Here is a 22,049-nt window from a genome sequence, read left to right on the forward strand (position 1 = left end):
CTTCAGGTTGATAACGGTTGAGAATTGTTCTATATAGACCCTTTTCTAAAAGAGTGCTTCATAGCACCAGAAAGGGTTCTTCTATTGCGACAATGTTAAGCTTGTAACAATGGAAGAACCCTTTTTGGTGCTTTGTAGAACCTTTTTTACAAGGTTCCATGTTAGAACCAGCTATACCAGGGGTCTTTAAGTAAAATTCAGTAGACCTGTCGAAATTAAATACCTATCCATAGTTTATCGGTTATGGGTCCAGGTCCACATAGGACAGCGTCTGGGTCCGGACTTGGACCACGGTCCGCCTATTAGTGACCTCTGATCTACACCTTCAATATTGAATTCAGAGCGTTGTCTGATACTGGACTCGAACATGTCCTGTGTCCTGCACAGGTCCTCAGATTTAGGGTTCTTCTTGTCAAAGAAGTGAAAAACAAAAAGCAATACTGATACCAATGAACGGCAGCTAAAAACAGTTAAAAACAAACTTTTACAGATAAAATTTAATGGTTAAAAATGTAATTTTTAGTTTAAGGATGCTTGCTTTAGTTACAGCGTAGTAGAAGTCACTAAATATTGGTGGAGACAACGTTAATATCGGCTGATGTTATCAGACAGCTGATGTATTGGTCAGGCCTTAATGTCTTCAGTGCCTGGCTGAACATGTCTTTATAAAAAGCATTAAAGCTCAAGACCGTCATGTCATGGAAGAATGTCACTTTAAACGCGCTGCGATCATTATAACATCACACTTTCACGGGGAAATGGTGCTTAGCGACAGCACTTCGCAACCAATGTGTCCTGCCACATGTGATTATATCTTCTCAGTCTAGTGGATCAGAGGGTTCGCACCAGTCATTATCAGGCCATGTCATTATCTCCTCAGCCAACGTCACGGCTCTAACCTGTCTGCCTTACCATAGACGCGTAAGGAATCATGTTTGTGGAAGCCAAAAAGTGATGCACGGGATCACGCACAAGTCAAAGAGTCCTTCATTTATTTTCAGCAGCTTCCAAAACTGGAGATAAAAAAGCATAATATACACCGATCAGGCGTAACATCATGACCACCTCCTCGTTTCTACACTCATGGTCCATTTTATCAGCTCCACTTACTGTATAGCTGCACTTTGTAGCTCTACAGTTACAGACTGTAGTCCATCTGTTTCTCTGATACTCTGTTACCCTGTTCCTCAGTGGTCAGGACCCCCATGGACCCTCAGAGAGCAGGTACTATGTGGGTGGTTGGTCATTCTCAGCAGCTGGAGTGAGGGCTGTTTCAGGGCAGATTTGTTACAGGACTGGATCGTACTTTTATCAGATCCAGTGTTTTCTGTTGATGTTGGCCCAATGATGATACCTGGTGTTGGGTTCCTGCCATAAAAATGCAACTAATATTTGAATCAGCTCTGTTTCTGATTTGCAGTTGCCAAATATGGAAGCATATTACTGGCAAAATTAATGTAAAATGGCAAATTTAGCATTTATATATGCATATTGGGCTCAAAGTGGAAATTAAGTATCAATAATGGCATTTATATTTGCCATTTGGCACACTACTGTTGTTTCATTTACATGGAGAGTTGGACGCCTTATGATTAGCTGTATTTAATGGAAATGCCAAATGAAAATTAAAACGTTTCCCGAACTGCATGGATTCGTTTCGTGTGATTATGCAATAATAGTGTCAAAATACTAATTGAAATGTCATTTATAGTATAAATCTCTAATAAGACACGGAAAAATTCCATTATCAATGACAACGAGCTAGAAAGATGGAAAAGTGAAATGGAGGTAGGTTGAATAACCTTCGTTTTTTTTTTTTTTTTAGATACATACCCCCCACCACCCCCCCCCCACCTCTGATGGTTCTATGAATTTACATATTACATTTCCATTTGCATTTTGCCATTACCGTCTGAAATAAGCAGGGGGCAAAGGGCAGAAATGCATATTCAGCACTTGAAATCAACTCCAGGTTGATTTCTTTCTTTTATTGCCTTAATTTGTCATGAAATAATGACGGAACTCATCTCGACTGCTTCATTTCAAAGCCATTGTCGCGGAGCACAAAGGCAAAATAGCAGAAAAATAAAAACCCATCTGTCGCAGTCCAAATACTTATGGACCTGAGTGTATATTAGCTGACGACTGTAATAAATCAATGGGACGGGACGCTTGAGAAGCTACTGTAACTGACAGTGTCTCAGTCCAGTAGCATTCACCACAGCCCAAATTGCTAAAGCTCAGTGAGTCAGTCTGTCTAGTAGTGAGAAAAGAAAAAGTAGGCTGGCTCAAGATTGAGGTGGACAATGATAAAGTGCCCCACATACTGACCGTGTTATTATTTTATGTTTATGTTCATGATGGGCTAATATAGCTGGCTATCAACTGGCTAGCTTATGTTACCTAAAACATTTGCTAGCTTGCCAGATTGATTAGCCAACCAAATCAAGTCGGATGCTGTTCAAATTCTGTATTTATTCAGTAAAATATGAAATGAACCTCATACCTTTCAGTGTTCTGCAGAGGTCAGTGCAAGAGCGTTCACCTCAAGCCAACATTGCTAACGCTAAATCCCTGATAGAAAGAGGATAGTGGACCGCTGTCGTCCCGCTGGCGTGAGCTGGAGGTTAGGGAACTGGCCCTGTAACCGGAAGGTCGCCGGTTCGATCCCCAATGCCGACAGTCCATGACCTGAGGTGTCCTTGAGCAAGACACCTAACCCCCAACTGCTCCCCAGGCGCCGTGGATAGGGCTGCCCACCGCTCCGGGCAAGTGTGTGTATGTGGTGTTTCACTTCACGGATGGGTTAAACGCGGAGGTGGACTTTCCCCGTTTGTGGGATTAAAAAAGTATCACTTAGCAGTCGAATTTACTGATTTCTCCTTCCTTCCTTTCTTTAGTTTGACAGTACAAATTAGTTTAGTAAGTCTTTTTAATCCAGATCAGTGTCAGCAAACATTTTCTATAAAACCATTTCACATCAGGCCTAGGCTTTATAGTTTCTTTGTAACGTTTGTCTGTTTATTTTCTAAACTAAAAGTCTCTACAGTTAAAGCTTGTATGCAGGATAGTGATCTGGGTGGTCCAAGGGTGGACCAAGAGTGGCAAACAGTCATTGGGGTGCCAACCTTATCAAGCCGGTGGACCGATATATCAGGAATTGAACTGGAAGTGGGTAGTTTGCCTCACATGCACTGACAGTCTTTGGTGATTATTTACAAATGGGCTAATTTAGCTAACTAACAACTGTCTGGCTAGTCTTCGCTAAAACACTTGGTTGCTAGTGTGACTAGCTACCAAATTATAGTTGAATGCAACCTTTTAAATCAAGTTGGGTACCAAGTTTGGGTACCTCGAATTGGGTACCTCATATCTGCTGTTAACATACTGTGTTTTCAATAGAATAGGAAATTAAATCTAAACCCTGCCGAATTCGTCGTTTTTCTGCTGTTGAGATTAAACTGCTAGTTCTGATTCGGTTAACATGTTTGTAAAATGCTCTGTTTATGTGCAACATGACTCTGAATGCTTTACAAACGTTGGCTGATTATATGAAATTTGGCATTTGGCTAACAGCTGACAGGCTAATATTAGCTAAAACAAAGCTAGGTTGACTAGCCAACCAAACCAGTGCAGCCTTTGGGAACAAGTTGGGCACCAAGTTTGTCTCATTTCTGTTGTTCAGATTCTGTATTTTTTCAGTAAAATGTAAATTTAGCTAGCTAGTTACCTTCTTTAACAATATTTCATGGTATGCAAAGCATTCAGGGGCAGTTTATACATAAAGGGGCACTTTTTCAAACAGTTGTCTGAACTAGAGCTAATATTCAATTACAACAGCAGAAACTATACTAATAAATGTTGAATACAGCATTTTGGATCAAGTTGGGTAAAAATTTGACTTCTGACTTCCAGCGATGGCAAAAATGAGCCTTTCTAATATTATTATGCCTAAACTGTGTTTTTGGCTTCCATAGATTAAAAGGTTGGATGTAGAGACGAACAGTATGACAATATTTCATCGATGCTTTTCTCAAGAGATCACAATTAATTCATTTGCGTGTTTCATTAAATAGAGAGCATAATTAGGCCTGTTTGATTTGATTTAGTGCAGGATAGTATGTGAAAAGTTGAGTTTTGATGGTAGTTTTTTTAATATGTTACTGCTAACATGCTGTGTCTGTGTGAAAATGGCATGATATGTTTTGTGCATCATGAAATTGTGTTTAGGAATCGCAGTATCGATATTTTTGCCGTATCGCCCGCCCATCAGATCAACCCTGTCCTTTGGACTGGAAGCAGACTTTAAACCTCTGCAGTGGGCAAACGACTCAGCTAACATTTTCTGAATATGCTATAAGCCCAAACCTGGCCTGATCATGTGCTCATAACACTTGCAGAGGACTCTGAAGCCTTTAAAGTGTTTGTAAAAACACAAGCTAACTTTTCTATGACCCTCCTCTGTTTCTGGAGGAATCAAACAAAGACCAGAGACGATACTTTCGCATTTTCGAAAACCGCAGCAGTTCCATCCATTATTCATGTCGGCCAATGCTCTCCTTTAAGACGCACTCTCCTCGGGGAATGAGTTATCAATATTTCATAATCCCACAGTGCTCTCATTCCCAAGCCACTGCTTTCATATCACACCGCTTATCTTTCCTTGCGTTTTTTTAAACCGGCTGTTTTTACTTTCTTCCCTAGGTCTGCGCAAATATTGCAGTGAGGTTTGAATTGTAACTGTAGATTACGGTTATTGGCTCCGGACCACTGGGGCGTTCTCTGTTTGGATGGTCTGGCCGTCTGGCTCACCTCTTCTGTCTGATCTCATTGTATATGTAAAAGTGTAGCCAATAGATTTGCATTGTTTGGAGGAAAAACTTTGGTTGGTTTGAATTTCGCTCTCCCCCCTAAAGCTACTTCTTGAGGTCTGCTGCGGTTGATATTAGTGCAAGATGGTTGGCTAAAATTCGGTGTGGTTGCGATTCAAAGCCTAACCTCGTTTGAGATCATGATAATGACTTTTCAGAGCATTTAGAATGTAGATGATGAGCCAAAACGTGTTTGGTGTGTGAGGTTCATGACCAACTGGGAAGTTTCCAACCTCCAGGTGGGAAAAATCCCTTTAAATGTCCCTCCAACTCATCATTCCCAACTGGAAAGTTTCTGAAGAGCTCAGAGTTGCAATTCTGTGATGTCATTTCAACATGGAATTTTACATAATAGCGTCTTTTAAGCTTTTCAAAGAGACTTTTGAGGTTCCTTTTGACCATTATGAGCTACTTCTTTGTGATATTGCTGAACAGAAGGCCAAATTTGGCAAATTGTGAAGTTGAAGTGCAAGAGTTTTGATCAAAGTTCACCATTTTGTGTCTTTTGTTTGAGCTATATTTAGAGAGCATTACAAAGCCTACACCTGCTTTCAAAATTGTGATTGAAACCTTTAACAAACAAGCCTTTAATTCAAAAATAAAATCTTTAATAAAGCTTTTTATGCCTATAATAGCCAAACAAACGCTAGCACTGAGCGTCTGAAGTGGCATGAATGTTGTTTGGTGGGAAGTCGGAGATTCGAATATGGAAGATTTTGACTTTATATTTGAGGTACCTGCTTACATCCATACTTTACCGTTATCTGTGATTATAGACAAAAGAACAACATGTGGCTAAAACCAGTAGCAGCACTCATCTTTGTCTGTACTTTACTGCACTTTTTTATAGATACGGTCATATGCAAAGATTTGAACAGGTAGAAAAAGTTAAATATGCCATTTTTCTGCAAATTGAAGTGAACAGTTGATTCATTTCCTGAATTTAACATTATTAGTATTATTGTTCTTAAGCACCACCAAGTCAAGTCTGACTCCAGGTCACAATATGGATGGAGTTTCTCCAGAATATCTTGTCTTCTGTTCAGATCCTCAGGCATTTCAATGTGGCTATCCGTCTTATAGCTGCTCAACCTCTTCCACTTTTCCATTCAACCCCTCCAAGCCTAAAGATCTTTTCGGATAAATTGGTTCTTCTCGGAATGTGTCCAAAATAAGGGTTTCAGTTTGGTTCCTCTGGCTTCTAGTGAGAGGTGAGGCTTGATTCGGTCGAGGATCCATTGGTTTGTTTTCTTCACCAACACCAAAATTCAAAGACATCTAGATGTTCTTTTCTTGCATGTCTGTTGTCCAGCTTTTGCACCCATAAAGGACCACAGAAATGACCACAGCCTGGACAGCTTTGACATATTGGACAAAAATAAAAAAAAAATAACAGTAGTTGTGCTTTTAAAATATGCAGAAGTGTGTTGTCTGTAGTGGGTCATTTAACCAGGGGTGGTCAGACCTTTGTATGCATATCTATAAAAGTCATACATCTTGACTGGCTAATATGCTGGTTTCATGATGTCCATTCCTTTCTCTCTCCACAGCTGATAGCCGTGTATGAGGAGATGGAGCTCCAGCAGAGGGCAGTGGCGAGTCCAGGGGGCAGCGTGGTGTCCGGCTACTCCAGCCCTGAACCCTCAGAGCCTGAGCTGGGCAGCCTGCAACCCGGCAGTGAGATCGAGGTCACCTCCAGCGCTCTAAAATCAAGTACGTGTTTTCGGCTCAGGTCCGTCTCTGAATAGTGGATGAGTACAGCTCCAGGCTCTGTCTGGGCCTTTCCTGCTGGTGCTTAGTTCTCTTTGTTGTTTACATGGTGTAAAAATTGTTATCAGTTTCTCTGCAAAGTTGAGGGTGGATGACCGCCTGAAGATATCTAGCCAAGAGCAAGTCTATGGTCAGAAACTGACCAGAATTGAACTCTGCTCTGAAAAACTAGCTACAAATAACCTCAGCACTTTTTGTGTTCACAGTGTATGTGAACTTTAAAGGTCCTCTTAAGCAAAAATGAGTTCTTAGGCCACTTTTTTCACACCACAACTCCTTTATATTGTCAGCTTCACCTGGGTGGCCAGTTCATCGAACAAGTGCTCTAATGGTACCAAGCTAATAAAATATTTTGCATGTTGTTTATAAAGTCATATTTAACAGAATTCCATAATGAGAATTGTATTCATTAAACTTTACATTATTTTTGTTTCTATTTTATTAAAACAATAAGCCACTTGGGTCTGTGTTACAGTGATCCATGGAGAGTTTAAGGCCTCATTCATGCATATCCATATATTTAGTAGCTTTTTTTCCCTTTTTTTTTTTTTTGGGACAACAATTATTACTCTACACCAACATCATTTCAGAAAATCCCTTCATCCACACGATAATGCAGAATGACTCAGAAACAACCACATGAGCACACCAGGCCAGTAAAAGGTGATAACACCAAAACATTTGATATTGAAGGGCTTAAGAACAACATTGCCAGCATGCAAAACATACAGCGTGAAGGTGAAGTGGATATTTACTAAGTTACACGGCTGTGTCACAAACACACCCTCAAACCTCTGTAATATCATATTTCACAAATTCACAAATATTTAAGAAAGTCTAAGTCTAGTGCCTGCCAGAAAATAAAAGCTACTTATAAACGCTATAGAAAGCCATCATTTGCTGCTGTGTGGCTGTTTGCAATATGATGGCTATGCCACTGTTTCTGAAACCTCCACATAGTCCTGATCATAAGTTTTTCTACCATTTAAACTATAGAATTAATATCAATAAAAAAAATGACTTACAGATGCTTCGAATCACTGAGGTATGTTTTAATATTTGTAGTTGACATTCTAGAAGAACACCCTGTAAAAGAACATAAGTCATCAGTCATGTTTCAGACAGAAACCGAATGAAAGAAAACTGCTACAGCCGCAAACTAGCAGAAAATAATGTCAACAGAAAAATGTAGTGCCTTCAAAAACAATTGACTGAAAAGAGTTTTCATGTGGACGGGAGAGAAAACATACTACATTGTCAGAACTATCTGGAGACATGTGGACAGGGCTTAACTCTGCCTAACATCACCTTTTAACCCTGGTTAAAACACCATAAAGACATAGACACCCTGGCTCCCGTGGGTTTTTGCATCAATATTAGGGATGTGCGCTAGAAAACTGTGGCTGTGTATTTACAGTGAACCTCAAGGTTCTATAAGCATGTTACCACTCTACAAGCGGACCTTGTGGGAAAGTGTCCCTGACAACTAACTGTGCATTATCTATTCGCTGAACTGTACACCAGCTAGGTAAAGGTTTCTAATAAAGTGGCCAGTGAGTATACAGAACGTGTTATCTCAGCACCAATGCTATGCCTGATCCATTTGTACCAGCATACTACTACCATGATCCATGATCCACCTCTAAAATATATCTGGCCAGTGGTGGTCCTGTGGTTGGGGGCTGATCAAGTGTGCATCAACAGACGTACAGTCACTAAGTACACATACACGATGGCCGTTTCTGATAAAAAGGCCAACGAGAGTAGGTACGAGGTGTGTTTCTAATAAACTGGCCACATAAGTTGCACATGCAAAGGTGGCCTGTTTCGTTTCTGCGTGCCACATTACCGTTGAGGCACCAGCCAACGACTGGCAATACAATTTCCCGGGTTTTTTATTACATCATTGTAAAGAGCACAGAAGTAGAGTAAGATAAATGTACTGGAACACGCATTACTTGTAGGCCATGCAGGGCTCACATCAGTGGAGAGTGAAGTCTTTCTGATGCATTGGTAGGCCCACTAGCTGTTCTGCTCTGGAGGCCCAATGAGAGCCGAGCAAACACTACATTTCCCACGTGCCCATGTGTTTCCCATTGGTCTGCTCATGAGAGTGAGCAGCACCTGTAAATGCATGTATGTTGCGTATGCTCACACTTTGGGCTTGAAGAACCCCTGAAGTCATCATTTAAACCATACAGAAGTCAGAATTGCTGAACTCTTCATGTGTTTAATGCAGCAGTAGCTGTTATAAACGGGAAAACATTACAGTAGTGGTGGTGCTGATGAACAAGAATCTTAAAGTCTCCCTTTATGATCTTAATGTGCAATGAATCGACTTCACCCTCATAGTTCTGGTAGTAGCTTGTGCTTGGGGGAGACCTAGCTAGCCGGTGAAACTGGAATTCTATTCTATTTAACGTATAAAGTTAGCATCGCTAATAGCTTCACCCACAGAAACACAGGCTTGCGTTGTCTTTCAACTAAAAGCTTGAGCGTAATGAGCTTGTGCTGTTGTGAGTGAAGCTTAGCATGCTAAGTTACAACTACCTGCTGCTAGGACAGCAACAGCTACACACTGTATTTACCATATTAGACAGCAGTGACGTTAGCAGTGTGGGTGGCTTTTAGCTAATGTAACAGAAATGGACGTTAGCATTCTCCTCCAAGGACATTGCGCTGTCCAATGATGTTGCTTTAGCCTCAGTTTGGTTCACAAGAGGTAGCTAGTGTTTCTAGCATGTGCTAGTTGCATGCTTGGTAGAGACTTAGCCAGCCGGTGGAATTGGAATTATATTGCGTGTAATGTGTAGAGTAAGGTTAGCTTAGCTAACAGCTCCCAAAAGCGCAGGTTTGCACCGTCAGATTTAAATATTTATTCTCAAAAGTTGCAGCTTCAGTGAGCTGGAAGGAACTTGAGAGTATCTTTAGCATGCTAAGCTATCACAAACTACTGCTTGGACCATGCTAAGATGGCAACTACACAGCATATTCAGCAGTGTTTGACAGATAACTTAAGTTTGACACCATTGTAGCTTCAGCAACATCAGTTGTCCGTTTTAGCCGAGTTGAAACATGATTATGTAGATAAACTAGCGCTGGGATGTTCTGTAGCTATAAATGTCCAGTCACCACGCGGTAATCCTGTTATTAGCGCATTTCAACAGATTGGACTTTGAGAGGTTCAGGCTAGTTTGTGAACACATTTGATACAAAAGGCAATTTCTGTAATCAAGCAATAGTGTGCAAAAGTTTTGGCACCCTGGTTAAATGACGTTTGCTGTCATGAAGTCTCTACAGAGAACACACCTGTACTCATTTTAATGCACCATTGTTGTTTATTTGGTGAACATGCCATATTAGCTTAAAATGAAGCCTGTGCAGAAGTAATGCCATTTCATATCCTATGTTTTTCCAATTTCCTAAACTCAGATAAACAGGAAATATGGGCTGAAATGTACAGAAAGATTGCATGTTTAAGGGTGTCCTCTGTAGAGGATCTGTTCACATGTTTTCTCTTAGTAAATCAGAAGAAGATGTAATTGCTAACGACAGTATAATGACGTTTTTGAGCGCAGGAGGTATTTAACTGAAAAGGGAGGAAACCGGCGCTGCACAAAATGAGCGAGAACATGCACACATGTCTGTATTTATACTTACACACACTGCTTTTGATTTAGCAGCGACTAGTGATTAAGGTGGCGGCTCAGTGGACGTGTTTGGACCATAACTCACCGTGTTTTTAGTAAGTTGTAAGAGGCGACATCAAAGCTGGGGGCTTAAAGAAGAACAGAGCTTTCCCTTTCATTTGCTTTCACTGGAGCTCCAGAGGGCAACTGATGCAGAATGTTCCAGAGCTTAACCACATGCTGATGCCAGCCAGTGCATTTGGAGGGGAGCTTCAACAATAAGCCGACATCGATTAGGGCAGTTACTGTTGACTATATTAGATTAAATGGTTATTTTTTTATTTTAAAACGTTTTTAAAAAGGCTAGATAATAAAAAATGGACTGTAATAAACCAGGAAAAAGTTACTTTTGCCAAAAAACATTAAAAAGCCAAGCATATAAATGAGTCAATCAGGCTCGGTGTCTCACTTATTTTATTGTTTTAGAATTATTTTATAATTATTGTCGTGAAAAGTTCTAACTACATTGGAACAAATGAAATCTTGGCAATTGGCCAGTGAACTGGCTGGTTTGGTTCCATTTCAGACAGATTTTTTTTTTGGATCTGCTTTAATTACGGACTCCAAACGTGACGTGGTTCAGAGAAAAGTTTGTGCGGCTTGGATTGGGCCTGGACTCAAAACTTGGTGCTGTACTTTGGGTCAGATAGAAAATGATCCGTATTCAGGGTCAGACCAAAATTCCAGGTCAGATTAAAGCTCTGGTGTCAGGTTTGGGTCATGATAAGGTGGTTTGAGTCAATTTTGCACAGAATTTTTTTTGACTGATTCATTTTGGACTCAAAACTTGTCGCTCAGTTAGGCTCTGGTCAAGTTGGTCCTGTAGTTTGGGTCAGATCAAGGTCAGAAAAAGAGTTATCGGGCTGAATTGGGATTTGGACCAAAATTTCAGGTCCAATTAAAACGCTAATGTCATGTTTGGGAGATGATAGGCGGGTTTGGGTCGTTTTCAACAGAATTTAGTTTGACTTGGGTTCGTTTCAGACTCAGAACTTGATGTGGTTTGAATTGGGTTCAGACAAAATTTTCTTTGGCTCAGGTTGAGTTTAAACTCAAAACTCTGTGCTCTAATCTGGTTTAGATTAAGATTGGGCAAAGAGTTATAGGGCTGTATTGGGATTTGGACCAAACACTAATGTCAGGTTTCAGGAGAGGATGGACTTTGGGTTTGGGTCCGTTCTTTTACAGAATTCTGTATGATTTGGGTTGAGTTCAGAGTGTAGTTTGGGTTGGGTTGTGATTGAAGTTGGGCAGAAAGTTCTCAGGCCATATTTGGGCCAGTTTGGGTCCATTTTCAACAGAATTTATTTAACTTGGGTTGAGTTTGGACTTAAAACTTGATAGTGTAGTTTGGGTTAGGGGTCGGACAGAAGATTATAGGGTTGAACCAAAATTTCAGGCTTGATTGATGCTCTAACATATATTTGTGTGGTGATTGATCAGTTTTGGACAGAAATTTGTTCAACCTGGGTTCATTTCAAACTGCAGTTCAGAATGTGCTCAGGCTGGTTTAGTCTGGGTTGCAGTTGGGCTAAATGTTTGTTGAGCTGTGTTCTGGTTTGGACTGAAATTTCAGGTCTGATTTTTGCTCTAATATGTGGTTTGTTAGTTGCTTCCATTGGGCGTCTCGTCCAGTTTATGCCTTGCTTGTCTCCTTTGTGTTCTCCTGAACCCTGACTGATGTCTGTCGGCCTGTCAATCATTTTGTGTCTCGGCTCCGCCTCATTTAACCTTTTCTCCGCAGCTTGTTTGGTGTGGGTGCTGACTCGTTTCATCTGCAGTGACCCGGTGATCCCGCCTCCTTTTTCATACTTCAACAGACCCCACCTGCCAGTCACTCTATTAGACCCTGCCCCCTGCTGAGGAGCCAATGAGTGACCTTCAGCCTGTCAGATCAAATGAGCTGTGGCCAACCAACCAAAAGACATCGCAGGTCTGATTTTTAGTGAAGTCATAATCAGAAACTTTACTAATTATTGCTGTGCTAATAACTAGACACAGATAATATCTAATACAGATGATGCTGATAAAACCATTAATAACGGCCAATATAACTGGCCGAATGATATTCAGGTCGAGCAACCTGCATGTCCTAATCATTAAACACCTCAATCTGTGTTGAGATGTTTGAAAACCCTGATCTACTCACTTATCTGGTGTCCTGTACGTTTGTATGCAAAAGTTTGAAAGCCTCCAAATCATCAAATTATGTTTTGTTGAAGTGAAAATATGATGTCCTCTACAGGGAGCACACTTAAAGAAGGCATTTTTTGGACACATTTTAGAGCATAGCTTAAGTTTTACATCTTGAAGATGCATAAAATATAAAACCAAACTTCAGACCATTCCTTCCAATTTTAAATAAATAAATAAATAAATAAATAAATAAATTAGGAGCAGTCATGGGCTGGAGTTCAGGGAACCAGCCTTGTGACCGGAGGGTCGCCGGTTCGACCTAGGATACCATAGCAACTACATTGCAACCGCCTAGCAACAGTTTTGTGAGCACCTCACAAATGCTAGAAAACAATTAGCAGCACCTTAACAGCCGCCAGGGATACATTATGTATAGGATACAATAGTAATCATTTGGCAGCAGCCTAGCAACCACCTGTGATACCCTAGCAACACCCTAGCAACCACCTGTGATACCCTAGCAACACCCTGGGGACTGTTCTTCAGGAGATGCACGTTTCTAGTTAAAACGGTTCTTTCTGTTTGCAAAATTCGCTCCAATTGCGATCTCGATACAGAGCGATGACTCTTTGAGGCAGAGACTCTCTCACACTTCTGCCTTTCTCCATAACCAGATTAACACAGCTGCATTCACATACCAGCCAGCTTGCAGCCATGCATGAACCCTTTCAGTCACCGCCATTTAAACCTATTTGCACCCTGGCCCCTTACCACACACGCTAATTAAGTTAGAGCTGATCCCATGAAGGCCGCTCCTACTCTTGCGAAACTGATTCGATAATATGCTTTATGTGGACTCCCGTCACCTCAGCTGCTCCCAAACGCACACACGCCCCCCCCCACATGGCCACTGCGTGAGCCTCAGGCCCGCTCAGCCACGCTGGACACGCTCCGTTATCTCCTCCATGGCTTAATTGATAAATGAGCGGGACACTTTAGGCGAGTGTGTGTGCAGCTGACAGGGGGCTTTTGTGATGTAATGACATTGGCGAGGTCAGAGGTGTGTTCACATGGACATCTGCTGGACGTCTGCTTGGTGATGAGTAAAGAGCAGGTTAGACAGGCCGACCAGCAATTACAGTGATGGAGCTTAAATGCCTTAATAATCCCCTGTCGATGCCGGTATTGGATGTTTCGTGTCTATATTTGCTGATGCAGGTATATAAACATTTAGTAAATGTGGAGTTATGAAACCTGGATTAGGCGCACGGACAATTCTACAGCAGTTACAGCAGTTCCGGCCACGGAAGCTGATCGGTTGAGCAGCGTTCTAATTGTGCTGGTATTTCGCCTTGACATCACAGGTTTTTCACAAACACTGTATCATGCCGCTGAGACGCCGTTGCTAAGCAACAACTTTGACAGCTGTAGGAGACGCTCAAACAATTTGAACAGTTTTACTTCTGACTTTAGCACAAACAGAACTTTGTGGCACTTTTAAGATCACATTTGACCGACAGCCGATTTGGTCAGACTCTGAAAATGAGACGACACTAAATTCCCAAACTGTTCCCAAACAACCTGGAATCAGCCAGAAATGAACCCAACACCATTCGCCAAACTAAACGGGCTGTAAGAAGCTTTACATACCGGCTGGAACAAAACAACATTAATACTGATCTGGAAAAAACTGACCAAACTGAGCTGAACCTGATATTGGGTCAGTTTTACGGCTCAGTCTGATTTGGTCAGACTCTGAAGATCAGACGACACGTTTGGCAAATGCAGAAGAAGAAATGAAAGAGAAAGAAAGGAAGGAGTGAAGGAGGAAAAATGGACAAAATGAAAGAATGGAAGGAAGAAATGAAGGATGGAGGGAAAAAGAAGAAAGAAAAGAAGTATGGAAGAAAAAGAAAGACAAAAGGAAGAAAAAAGAAAGAACCTTTAAGGAAGAAATGGGGAAAAAAAGGAAGGAATGAAAAGAAGGAAAGAAAAAAATATAAAGAAATAAAGAAAAAAGAATAAAGGACAAAAGACAATGAGAATGAGAAAAAAGAACAAAAAAACGGAAAGGTGGAAGAACTTAAGTTGCAAATGGATAATATGAACGAATGTAAAGAAAGAATGAAAGAGACAACAAAACAAAGAATGAAAGAATGATGAAAGGAAGTGCAGAAGAAAAAAAAGAAACAAAGGATAGAAAATGAAATTAAGGAAGAAATGGAAAAATTAATGAAGGAATGGAATAAAAAGAAGGAAAGAAAAAAGGAATGAATGAAAGAGAAAGGAAGGAATTAAGGAAGAAATTGAAAGCAATAAAGGACAAAATAAGAATGGAAGGAGGGACAAAAGAAATAGAATTAGAAAAAAAGGAATAGGAAAGATGGAAGAATTTAAGTTAGAAGTGGAAAAAAATGAAAGAATGAAAGAAAGAAAGATTAAAAAAGTACAGAATAAAAAGAAAAAGAAGGAGAAAGATATTTAGGAAGAAATAGCAAAAACAAATGAAAGAATGAAAAGAAAGAGAATAAAGAATGAAGGAAGGAATGAGAAATAATGGAAAAAAGGAAGGAATTAAGATAAAAGAAATAAAGGAAGAAAAAATGAAAGAAGAAAGGAGAGAAGGACAGAAAAATAAGAAAAAGGAAAGTGGAGAAAGTGAAGGAATGAAAAAGAAGGAAGGAAAGAAAGAAGGATAGAATGGAAAAGAGGTAGGAATTAAGGTGGAGGTTTTTAAGTGGAAAAAATGAAGGAAAGGAAAGAAAAGAATAAGAAAAGAAAAAAGAAATCAAAGAAAAAGAAAGAAGGAAGGAGGGAAAGAAAGGAAGAAAGAAGAAAAAGAAGGAAAGAAAGAAAGGTGAAAAAGAAAGAAGGAAAGGGAAAAGAAAAATAAGGAAAGAAAGGAAGAAGGAAAGAAAGAATGAAAGAAAGAAAAACAGAAAAAAGAGAAAGAAGAAAAAGAAAAAAAGAAGGAAAGAAAAGAAGAAAGGAGAAAAGAAAAAGAAGAAAAGAGAAAGAAGGAAGGAAAGAAAGAAAGTGAGAAAGAAAAAAGAAGGAAAGAAAAAAAGGAAAGAAAAAAAGAAAGAAAAAAGAAGGAAAGGGGAAAAAAGGAAAGAAAAGAAAAAAGAAGGAAAGGGGAAAAAAGGAAAGAAAAGAAAAAACAAGGAAAGAAAGAAAGAAAAAAGGAAAGAAAAGAAAAGAGAGAGAAGGAAAGAAAGAAAGAAAAGAAGGAAAGAAAGAAAGAAAAGAAGGAAAGAAAAAAGAAGGAAAGAAAGAAAGAAAAAAGAAGGAAAGGATGAATGAAGGGGGAAAAAAGGAAAGAAAAGAAGAAAGGAGAAAAGACAGAAGAAAAGAGAAAGAAGGAAGGAAAGAAATAAAGAGAAAGAAGGAAAGAAAGAAATACAGAAAAAAAGAAATAAGGAAAGAAAAAGAAAAACGAAGGAAAGAAAAAAAGAAAGGAGAAAAGAAAAAGAAGGAAGGAAAGAAGGAAAGAAAAAGAAATAAAGAAGAAAAGAGAAAAATAAGGAAAGAAAGAAAGAAGGAAAGAAAAAAAGGAAAAAGAAAGAAAGAAAGAAAGAAAGAAAGAAAGAAAGAAAGAAAAAAGGAAAGAAGAAAAAAACAAGCAAATAAAGAAGGAAAGAAATAAAAGAAAAAAGGAAAGAAAAGAAAAGAAAAAAACAAGCAAATAAAGAAGGAAAGAAAAGAAAAAAGAAAAGAAAAGAAAAAAACAAGCAAATAAAGAAGGAAAGAAAGAAAGGAAAAAAGAAAAGAAAAGAGAAAGAAGGAAAGAAAGAAAGAAAAAAGAAGAAAAAGAAAAAAAAAGTAAAGAAAGGGAAAAAAAGAAGGAAAGAAAAAAAGAAGGAAAAACGAAGGAAAGAAAGGGGGGAAAAGAAAGAAAGAAAGAAAGAAAGAAAGAAAGAAGGAAAGAAAAAAAGAAGGAAAGAAAAAACAAGGAAAGAAAGAAGGAAAGAAAGAAAGGAAAAAAAGGAAAGAAAAAAAAAAGAAAAAAACAAGCAAATAAAGAAAGAAAAGAAAGAAAGAGAAAGCAAAAAAGGAAAGAAAAGAGAAAGAAGGAAAGAAAGAAAGAAAAAAGAAGGAAAAAAGAAGGAAAGGGGGAAAAAGAAAGAAAAAAGGAAAGAAAAGAAAAGAAAAAAACAAGGAAAGAAAAAAGGAAAGAAAAGAAAACAAGAAAAAAACAAGGAAAGAAAGAAGGAAAGAAAAGAAAAGAAGGAAAGAAAGGAAAAAAAGAAGAGAAAGAAAGAAAAGCTATGAGAAATCTAAGACAGAAACCCCCAGCAGCAGCGTGAGCGCGTGTTCTTTACCTGTTGTGTTGTTTCCTAATGCAGTCTCACACTAATGCCATTACAGCTGATATTCCCATCATTGTGATGTTCATGTTTAATATTCCCGCTGGTCTGGCTTCCGTAGTCCGTCCCCGTGGATCAGTACTATGATTACGGCTGCATTGATCCCTGACCTACACGCGCTCGCTCAGTCACCGCAGCCGCCCCTCCATACGGCACTTCGTATAGCGCTGACTGATTGAGGTATTGATTACCGATAAAACAGAATTGGTAGTCAGCGCTTCCGCCACTTCTCATTCATCGAGTGACCTCTCCAGGTAACTGATCAGCAGGCGAGCGTTCAAGGCCAGGTAGGAAGTTTAAAGCACTGCAGTACAGTTACAGTATAGAAACTGTAAGCTGCTGGTTAGTAGCGCAAAGGGTGAAGCAGTTACACAACACTGTGATTGTTTTTTGATAACCTAGTTTTGTTCATATAGTAGTTCCAGGTAGTTACTGTCGTGTTCCTGTGAGGTTGCTAAGGTGTTCCAGTTTGTTTTGAGGGTGTTTGAGGGTTGTTAAGGTGTTGCTGGGTCATTGCTATGGTATTACAGGTGGTTGTTAAGGTGTTGCTGGGTCATTGCTGTGCTATCCCAGGTGGTTGCTAAGGTGCTTGTTAAAATGTTGCTTGGCCGTTGTAATGCCATCCCAGGTGGTTGCTGAGGTTTTGCTTGGCTGTTGCTGTGCTATCTCTTGTAGTTGCTAAGGTGTTGCTAGGCTATCCCAAGTGGTTGCTAAGGTGTTGCGTGGCCATCACAATGCTGTCCCAGGTGGTTGCAAAGGTGTTGCTGGTCTATTGCTGTGCTATCCCAGGTGGTTGCTAAAGTGTTGCTTGGCCATTGTAATGCTTTCCCAGGTGGTTGCTATGGTGTTGCTAGGCTTTCGTGGTGCTATCACATGGGATTGTTAAGGTGTTGCTAGGCTGTTGCTATGGTATCACAGGTGATTACTTTGGTGTTGCTAGGCCATTGCTATTCTACCTCAGGTGGTTGCTAAGATTTTGCTAGGCTTTTTTTGTGCCATCACATGTGGTTGCCTAGGTGTTGCTAGGCTGTTGCTATGGTATCACAGGTGGTTGCTAAGGTGTTGCTAGGCCATGGCTATTCTATCCAATGGCCATTGCAGTGCCATTGCGGGTGGTTGCTAAGAAGTTGCAAGGCTGTTGCTGTGCTTTCTCAGGTGGTTGTTAAGGTGTTGCTAGGTTGCTGCTTTTAGTGATTGCTAAGGTGTTGCTGGTCTATTGCTGTGCTACCCCGGGTGGTTGCTAAAGTGATTCTAAGCCGTTGCTGCGCTATCCTAGGTGGTTGTTAAGATGTTGCAAGGCTGTTGCAGTGGTATCCCAGGTGGCTGCTGTAAAGGGGATACAGGAATTGTGTTAAATTAGTGGGATTAGTAATATGACAACCATAGAAATAAATAAGAAATCATAATAATCATAATTAGAACACTCTAATAAAGAACAGTACTATACAGTATTATATTATAATACATTTTATGCAATTATGACCCATCTAAGTAGCCTGTTTGCAAAGGTTTGGGCACCCCTGGGCAAATGACCCGTGATGTTTTTCTAAGTGAAAATAAGTGAACACATCCTCTACAGGGAGCTCACCTCCGCACATTATAATGCAGTGTTATTGCTTATTTGCTGAATTTAACAAATCAGAAGAGATTCAAACGTGGCTCATGCAAAAGTTCTGACACATTTTATATTTCATGATTTTTCCTGCAGATGATGCATTCATTTACTTTCGCTTAGAAAACAACAAAACGTGTCATTTGGCTCTTTCCAGGTTCTTTCCTCAAAGATTCTTAATGAGCTGTCAGAAAAAGAACACAACATAAGTGCTATAACGCACTGATGTAACACCATCCAGTTTCACAGGCTAGCCTGTTATTCTGATATAAAATGAATGAATCGGCTGCCTAGTGCTAAATCGACACAGCAATGATTTGGCAAGTAATTGTAGCATCTACTAAATATGCTGCACATTTAGCAGCAAATTTAGAAGCTTTACAACTAAAAATATGCTTCCAGTATTCAAGCTGGTTATTTATTTATCGAGCTATTTATTTACTCAGTTGGCTGATACAGAAATCTGTGCTAATTCGTCCGGGAACTCTGTTGCCGCTGTCGCATGAGTACGCAGCTTGATTTAAGGCATTTTTACAAATTTTTGCAAATGCTTTACCAAATATTCTTCCCTCTAGGTCGTAGCAAACTTAATGCTGCATTCAAGGGTGTTTTCAATGACATATGTATGTTTCTATAGCATTTCGACGCTGGCTGATTTTGCTTAGGTTTTATTTTGGTAGATGTTTTTGGCCATTGCGAACTCAGTACTCTGGTGCTGAATGTGAGGGGGCAGTATTGGTCAGTAACCCAGAGCAGTGTAATCCAAACACAGATGAGTCTAGTTTGGGCTTTTACTGTGACGATGCTGCATCGCGCACCAGAATTTTGAGTTTATTTCGAGAATGAAAACAGATTTACATTCACAGCTGTGAGGCTGCAGCGAAGGCCAAAAACATCCCTGAACGAGATTCTAACGGATAATAAGATATTTATCGTGCTTACCAGATTATTTTATTACCCGGCTTGACACACCACAGGTCATACTACTGAAACCGTACGGCCACGAATGACTCGTGACGTGAAGAATCTGCTCTCTTGACTCCATTTCTCATGATAAAGTTCAGCAGGGGTCAGAGGTCAAGTGGATGGGCTGTTTATGGTGCGCACTTAGTAGACATTCCTGCTGTTTGCCCAAAGGAAAATGTGGACCTTTTCTCTCGGCTGTTTGGTCAGACTTGAAATCGGCCACCTCAGCTATTTTCGAAGTTTTTAAATATCCTACATTTAGGAGTATTTTAGGCTCATGCTTTCACTGAAAAAGCCTTTCTAATAGAGAAACGAGTCATTTTTGCTGCCATAAAGGTCAGGCTGATGTGCGTCAAGCTTTTAAACCTCAAGTAACCTTTCTTTGAAGTAGTCACGCAAGCCGAACTTCTGGTCATCAGCAGAAAGCCTGATCTCTCCGTGGAGCCAAGAACGGTCAACTTTGACAGGAAGGGGCCGTTTGGCTGGAAAGCAATCAGTCACAAAGCAATGGTCACCCTTTGGGTAACGTGCTGTCATATGCAAGGAAAAGTTTGAATACCGTGATCAGATTGCACATTTTGTTGTTTTTCTAAGTGAAGATAAGTTAAGGAGGAGATGAGGACCATGAACAACAAGGGACAGGTTAGATAGAAGCAAAAGACGACACAAAAACAGTGACAAACTTTTGCAAAGCTTCAAAATGATGCAACAAAAAAGACAAACACTTCTGTCTGCCATCAATAAACTGAGCAACTTTGGAAAACATGATGTTTGATGCTTCTTGCACTAAAAGGCTAATCCCTGTCACCTTGATGAAAAGACAATTAATTGCTGCTGATGCAAGCCAGCATTTAGCTTGACAAACAACCATCATATGTTGAAAACCCGTCCAATTAAGAGTGCAGTTGACATAAATCCAATAGTTCTGGCCAGGGTAGCAGGTACAGTAAGGCATGCAATAGTGCGCAACAGGCTAAGGCTTTGGTGCAGCTCTTCAACAAAAACATAAAGATGAGCCTCCACCCTTGCTTTCGTCCATTCCACCAACAATAATAGGCCTATGTGTTTTTCTAACCTAAGGGTTTAAAATCCCCTCAACCAGGTGTAACCACCAGATAACCACCAGATGTTCCACTGTTCTGAGAAAACAGTCAGCAAATTTTTAACTTGGAAAGGCTGTTTTCTACAGAAAAGTGCACTACAGGCAGAACAACATGGAAGCAAGCTGTATTTGTTTAATGTTTTAAAGACATTTTACAGTTAAAATAGTAACCACTGGTACCACTGTTGTAAATATTCTTACTCATACCTATGGTGGTGCAACAATGGTCTCTAAAGTGAGACTTATCAGTTTAAAGGCTTGGAAACCCCCTCTAAGTGATGTACAGTGCTGTAAAACAGTATTTTACATACATATGTACACATTTGTCACATTAAAAGTTTCAGATCCTCATGCACTGTTAGAAATAAAGGGACACTGCAGGTGCATTTTTTTGTTCATCAAGGTACAAACAATGTAAATGTCCTCTCAAAGGTGCAGCAGTGGTTATAAGGTCTAGTTGTGTACCTTAAGGTTTTTCCAGTTGAGAAGTACGTATTTGTACTTTTTCATAACCTAATGATTTAAAACAGAGCAATAAAATAAAGTCTGGATACGAGACTTTTGGCCAACTGTTTTCCGAATTGCTTTAATTCAGCCATTTTGGAGCCCTTTTAAGGCCCTACCGTGGCATCTCAGTGGGGTCATGTAGATTTGGTCACTCCTAAACCTGACCAACCCAAAGCTTCAGATCACAGGCCATTCTCCTGCATGATTTTTTTGGTAGAGAGCAGAATTCATGGTTCCACCTACTATGGCAAGTTGCCCAGCCCCTCAAGCAGCAGAGCGTCCCTAAACCATCACACTACCACCACCATGTTTCACTGTTGGTGTCATGTTCTTATTGTGGAACACTGTCTTAGCTTTACGCCAGATGTACTGGGACCCTTGTCTTCTAAAAGTTCCACTTTCTGCTCACAGAACGTTATTCTAGGCACTTTTGCTATAATAATAATAACAATATTTATAAAATTATAATACAAATTGTGTTTGAAACAACTAATTGTGGTAAATATTTAGATGAAATTTCAGAGGTACATCCTATTTCATGGCACAGTATCTGGAAGGCTGCAGGAACTATTGAGAAGCTACAAGATTTGGGGCAGAAGGAATAAAGATAGCTGGCATTACTACTTGGATGCTGAGTATTTTTCTATGTAAGTTGCTGTGCTAGCATTGAGGTTTTCTTTTTTCTTGGTCCTCTGACATATTTGCGTAATGCATGCTGGGTTTTGTAGTATAATAGACAAAAACACAAAAAGAATACAAAATTGGGACTTCTGTCAAACCACAGTGGTCATGCTACAAAATATTGCACAACATATAACATATTAATTGCTATTTTTACCCCCTTTAACTTCATTTGAAAAACAACCTACACAAAGTAAATGCAGACAAACAAAAAAAGAATTGGTTAAACACCAGTGTGTCCGATATTCAAAACATTTTGTTCTAGTTAAACATTTTTCTATCCATTATCCCTTTTCATACTTACTTTTACAAGCGTAGTAGCTTACAGACATCTGGCCTGTAGTGTGT

The 22,049-nt window shown here is 39.8% G+C and overlaps 1 protein-coding gene across 3 annotated transcripts in view; it reads left to right on the plus strand.

Annotated features, from left to right (window-relative positions):
- The window catches only part of pard3ba (par-3 family cell polarity regulator beta a), a 274,053-nt gene that overhangs the window by 66,133 nt on the left and 185,871 nt on the right, over nt 1-22,049 (plus strand). For all 3 annotated transcript variants that reach the window (XM_017714021.2, XM_037543525.1, XM_037543526.1), the window contains exon 3: nt 6,422-6,584. In XM_017714021.2, the coding sequence (XP_017569510.1) occupies nt 6,422-6,584 (163 nt within the window). The remainder of the gene's footprint in view (nt 1-6,421; nt 6,585-22,049) is intronic.

This window comes from Pygocentrus nattereri, chromosome 12, assembly GCF_015220715.1.
Source record: "Pygocentrus nattereri isolate fPygNat1 chromosome 12, fPygNat1.pri, whole genome shotgun sequence".
NCBI lineage: Eukaryota > Metazoa > Chordata > Actinopteri > Characiformes > Serrasalmidae > Pygocentrus > Pygocentrus nattereri.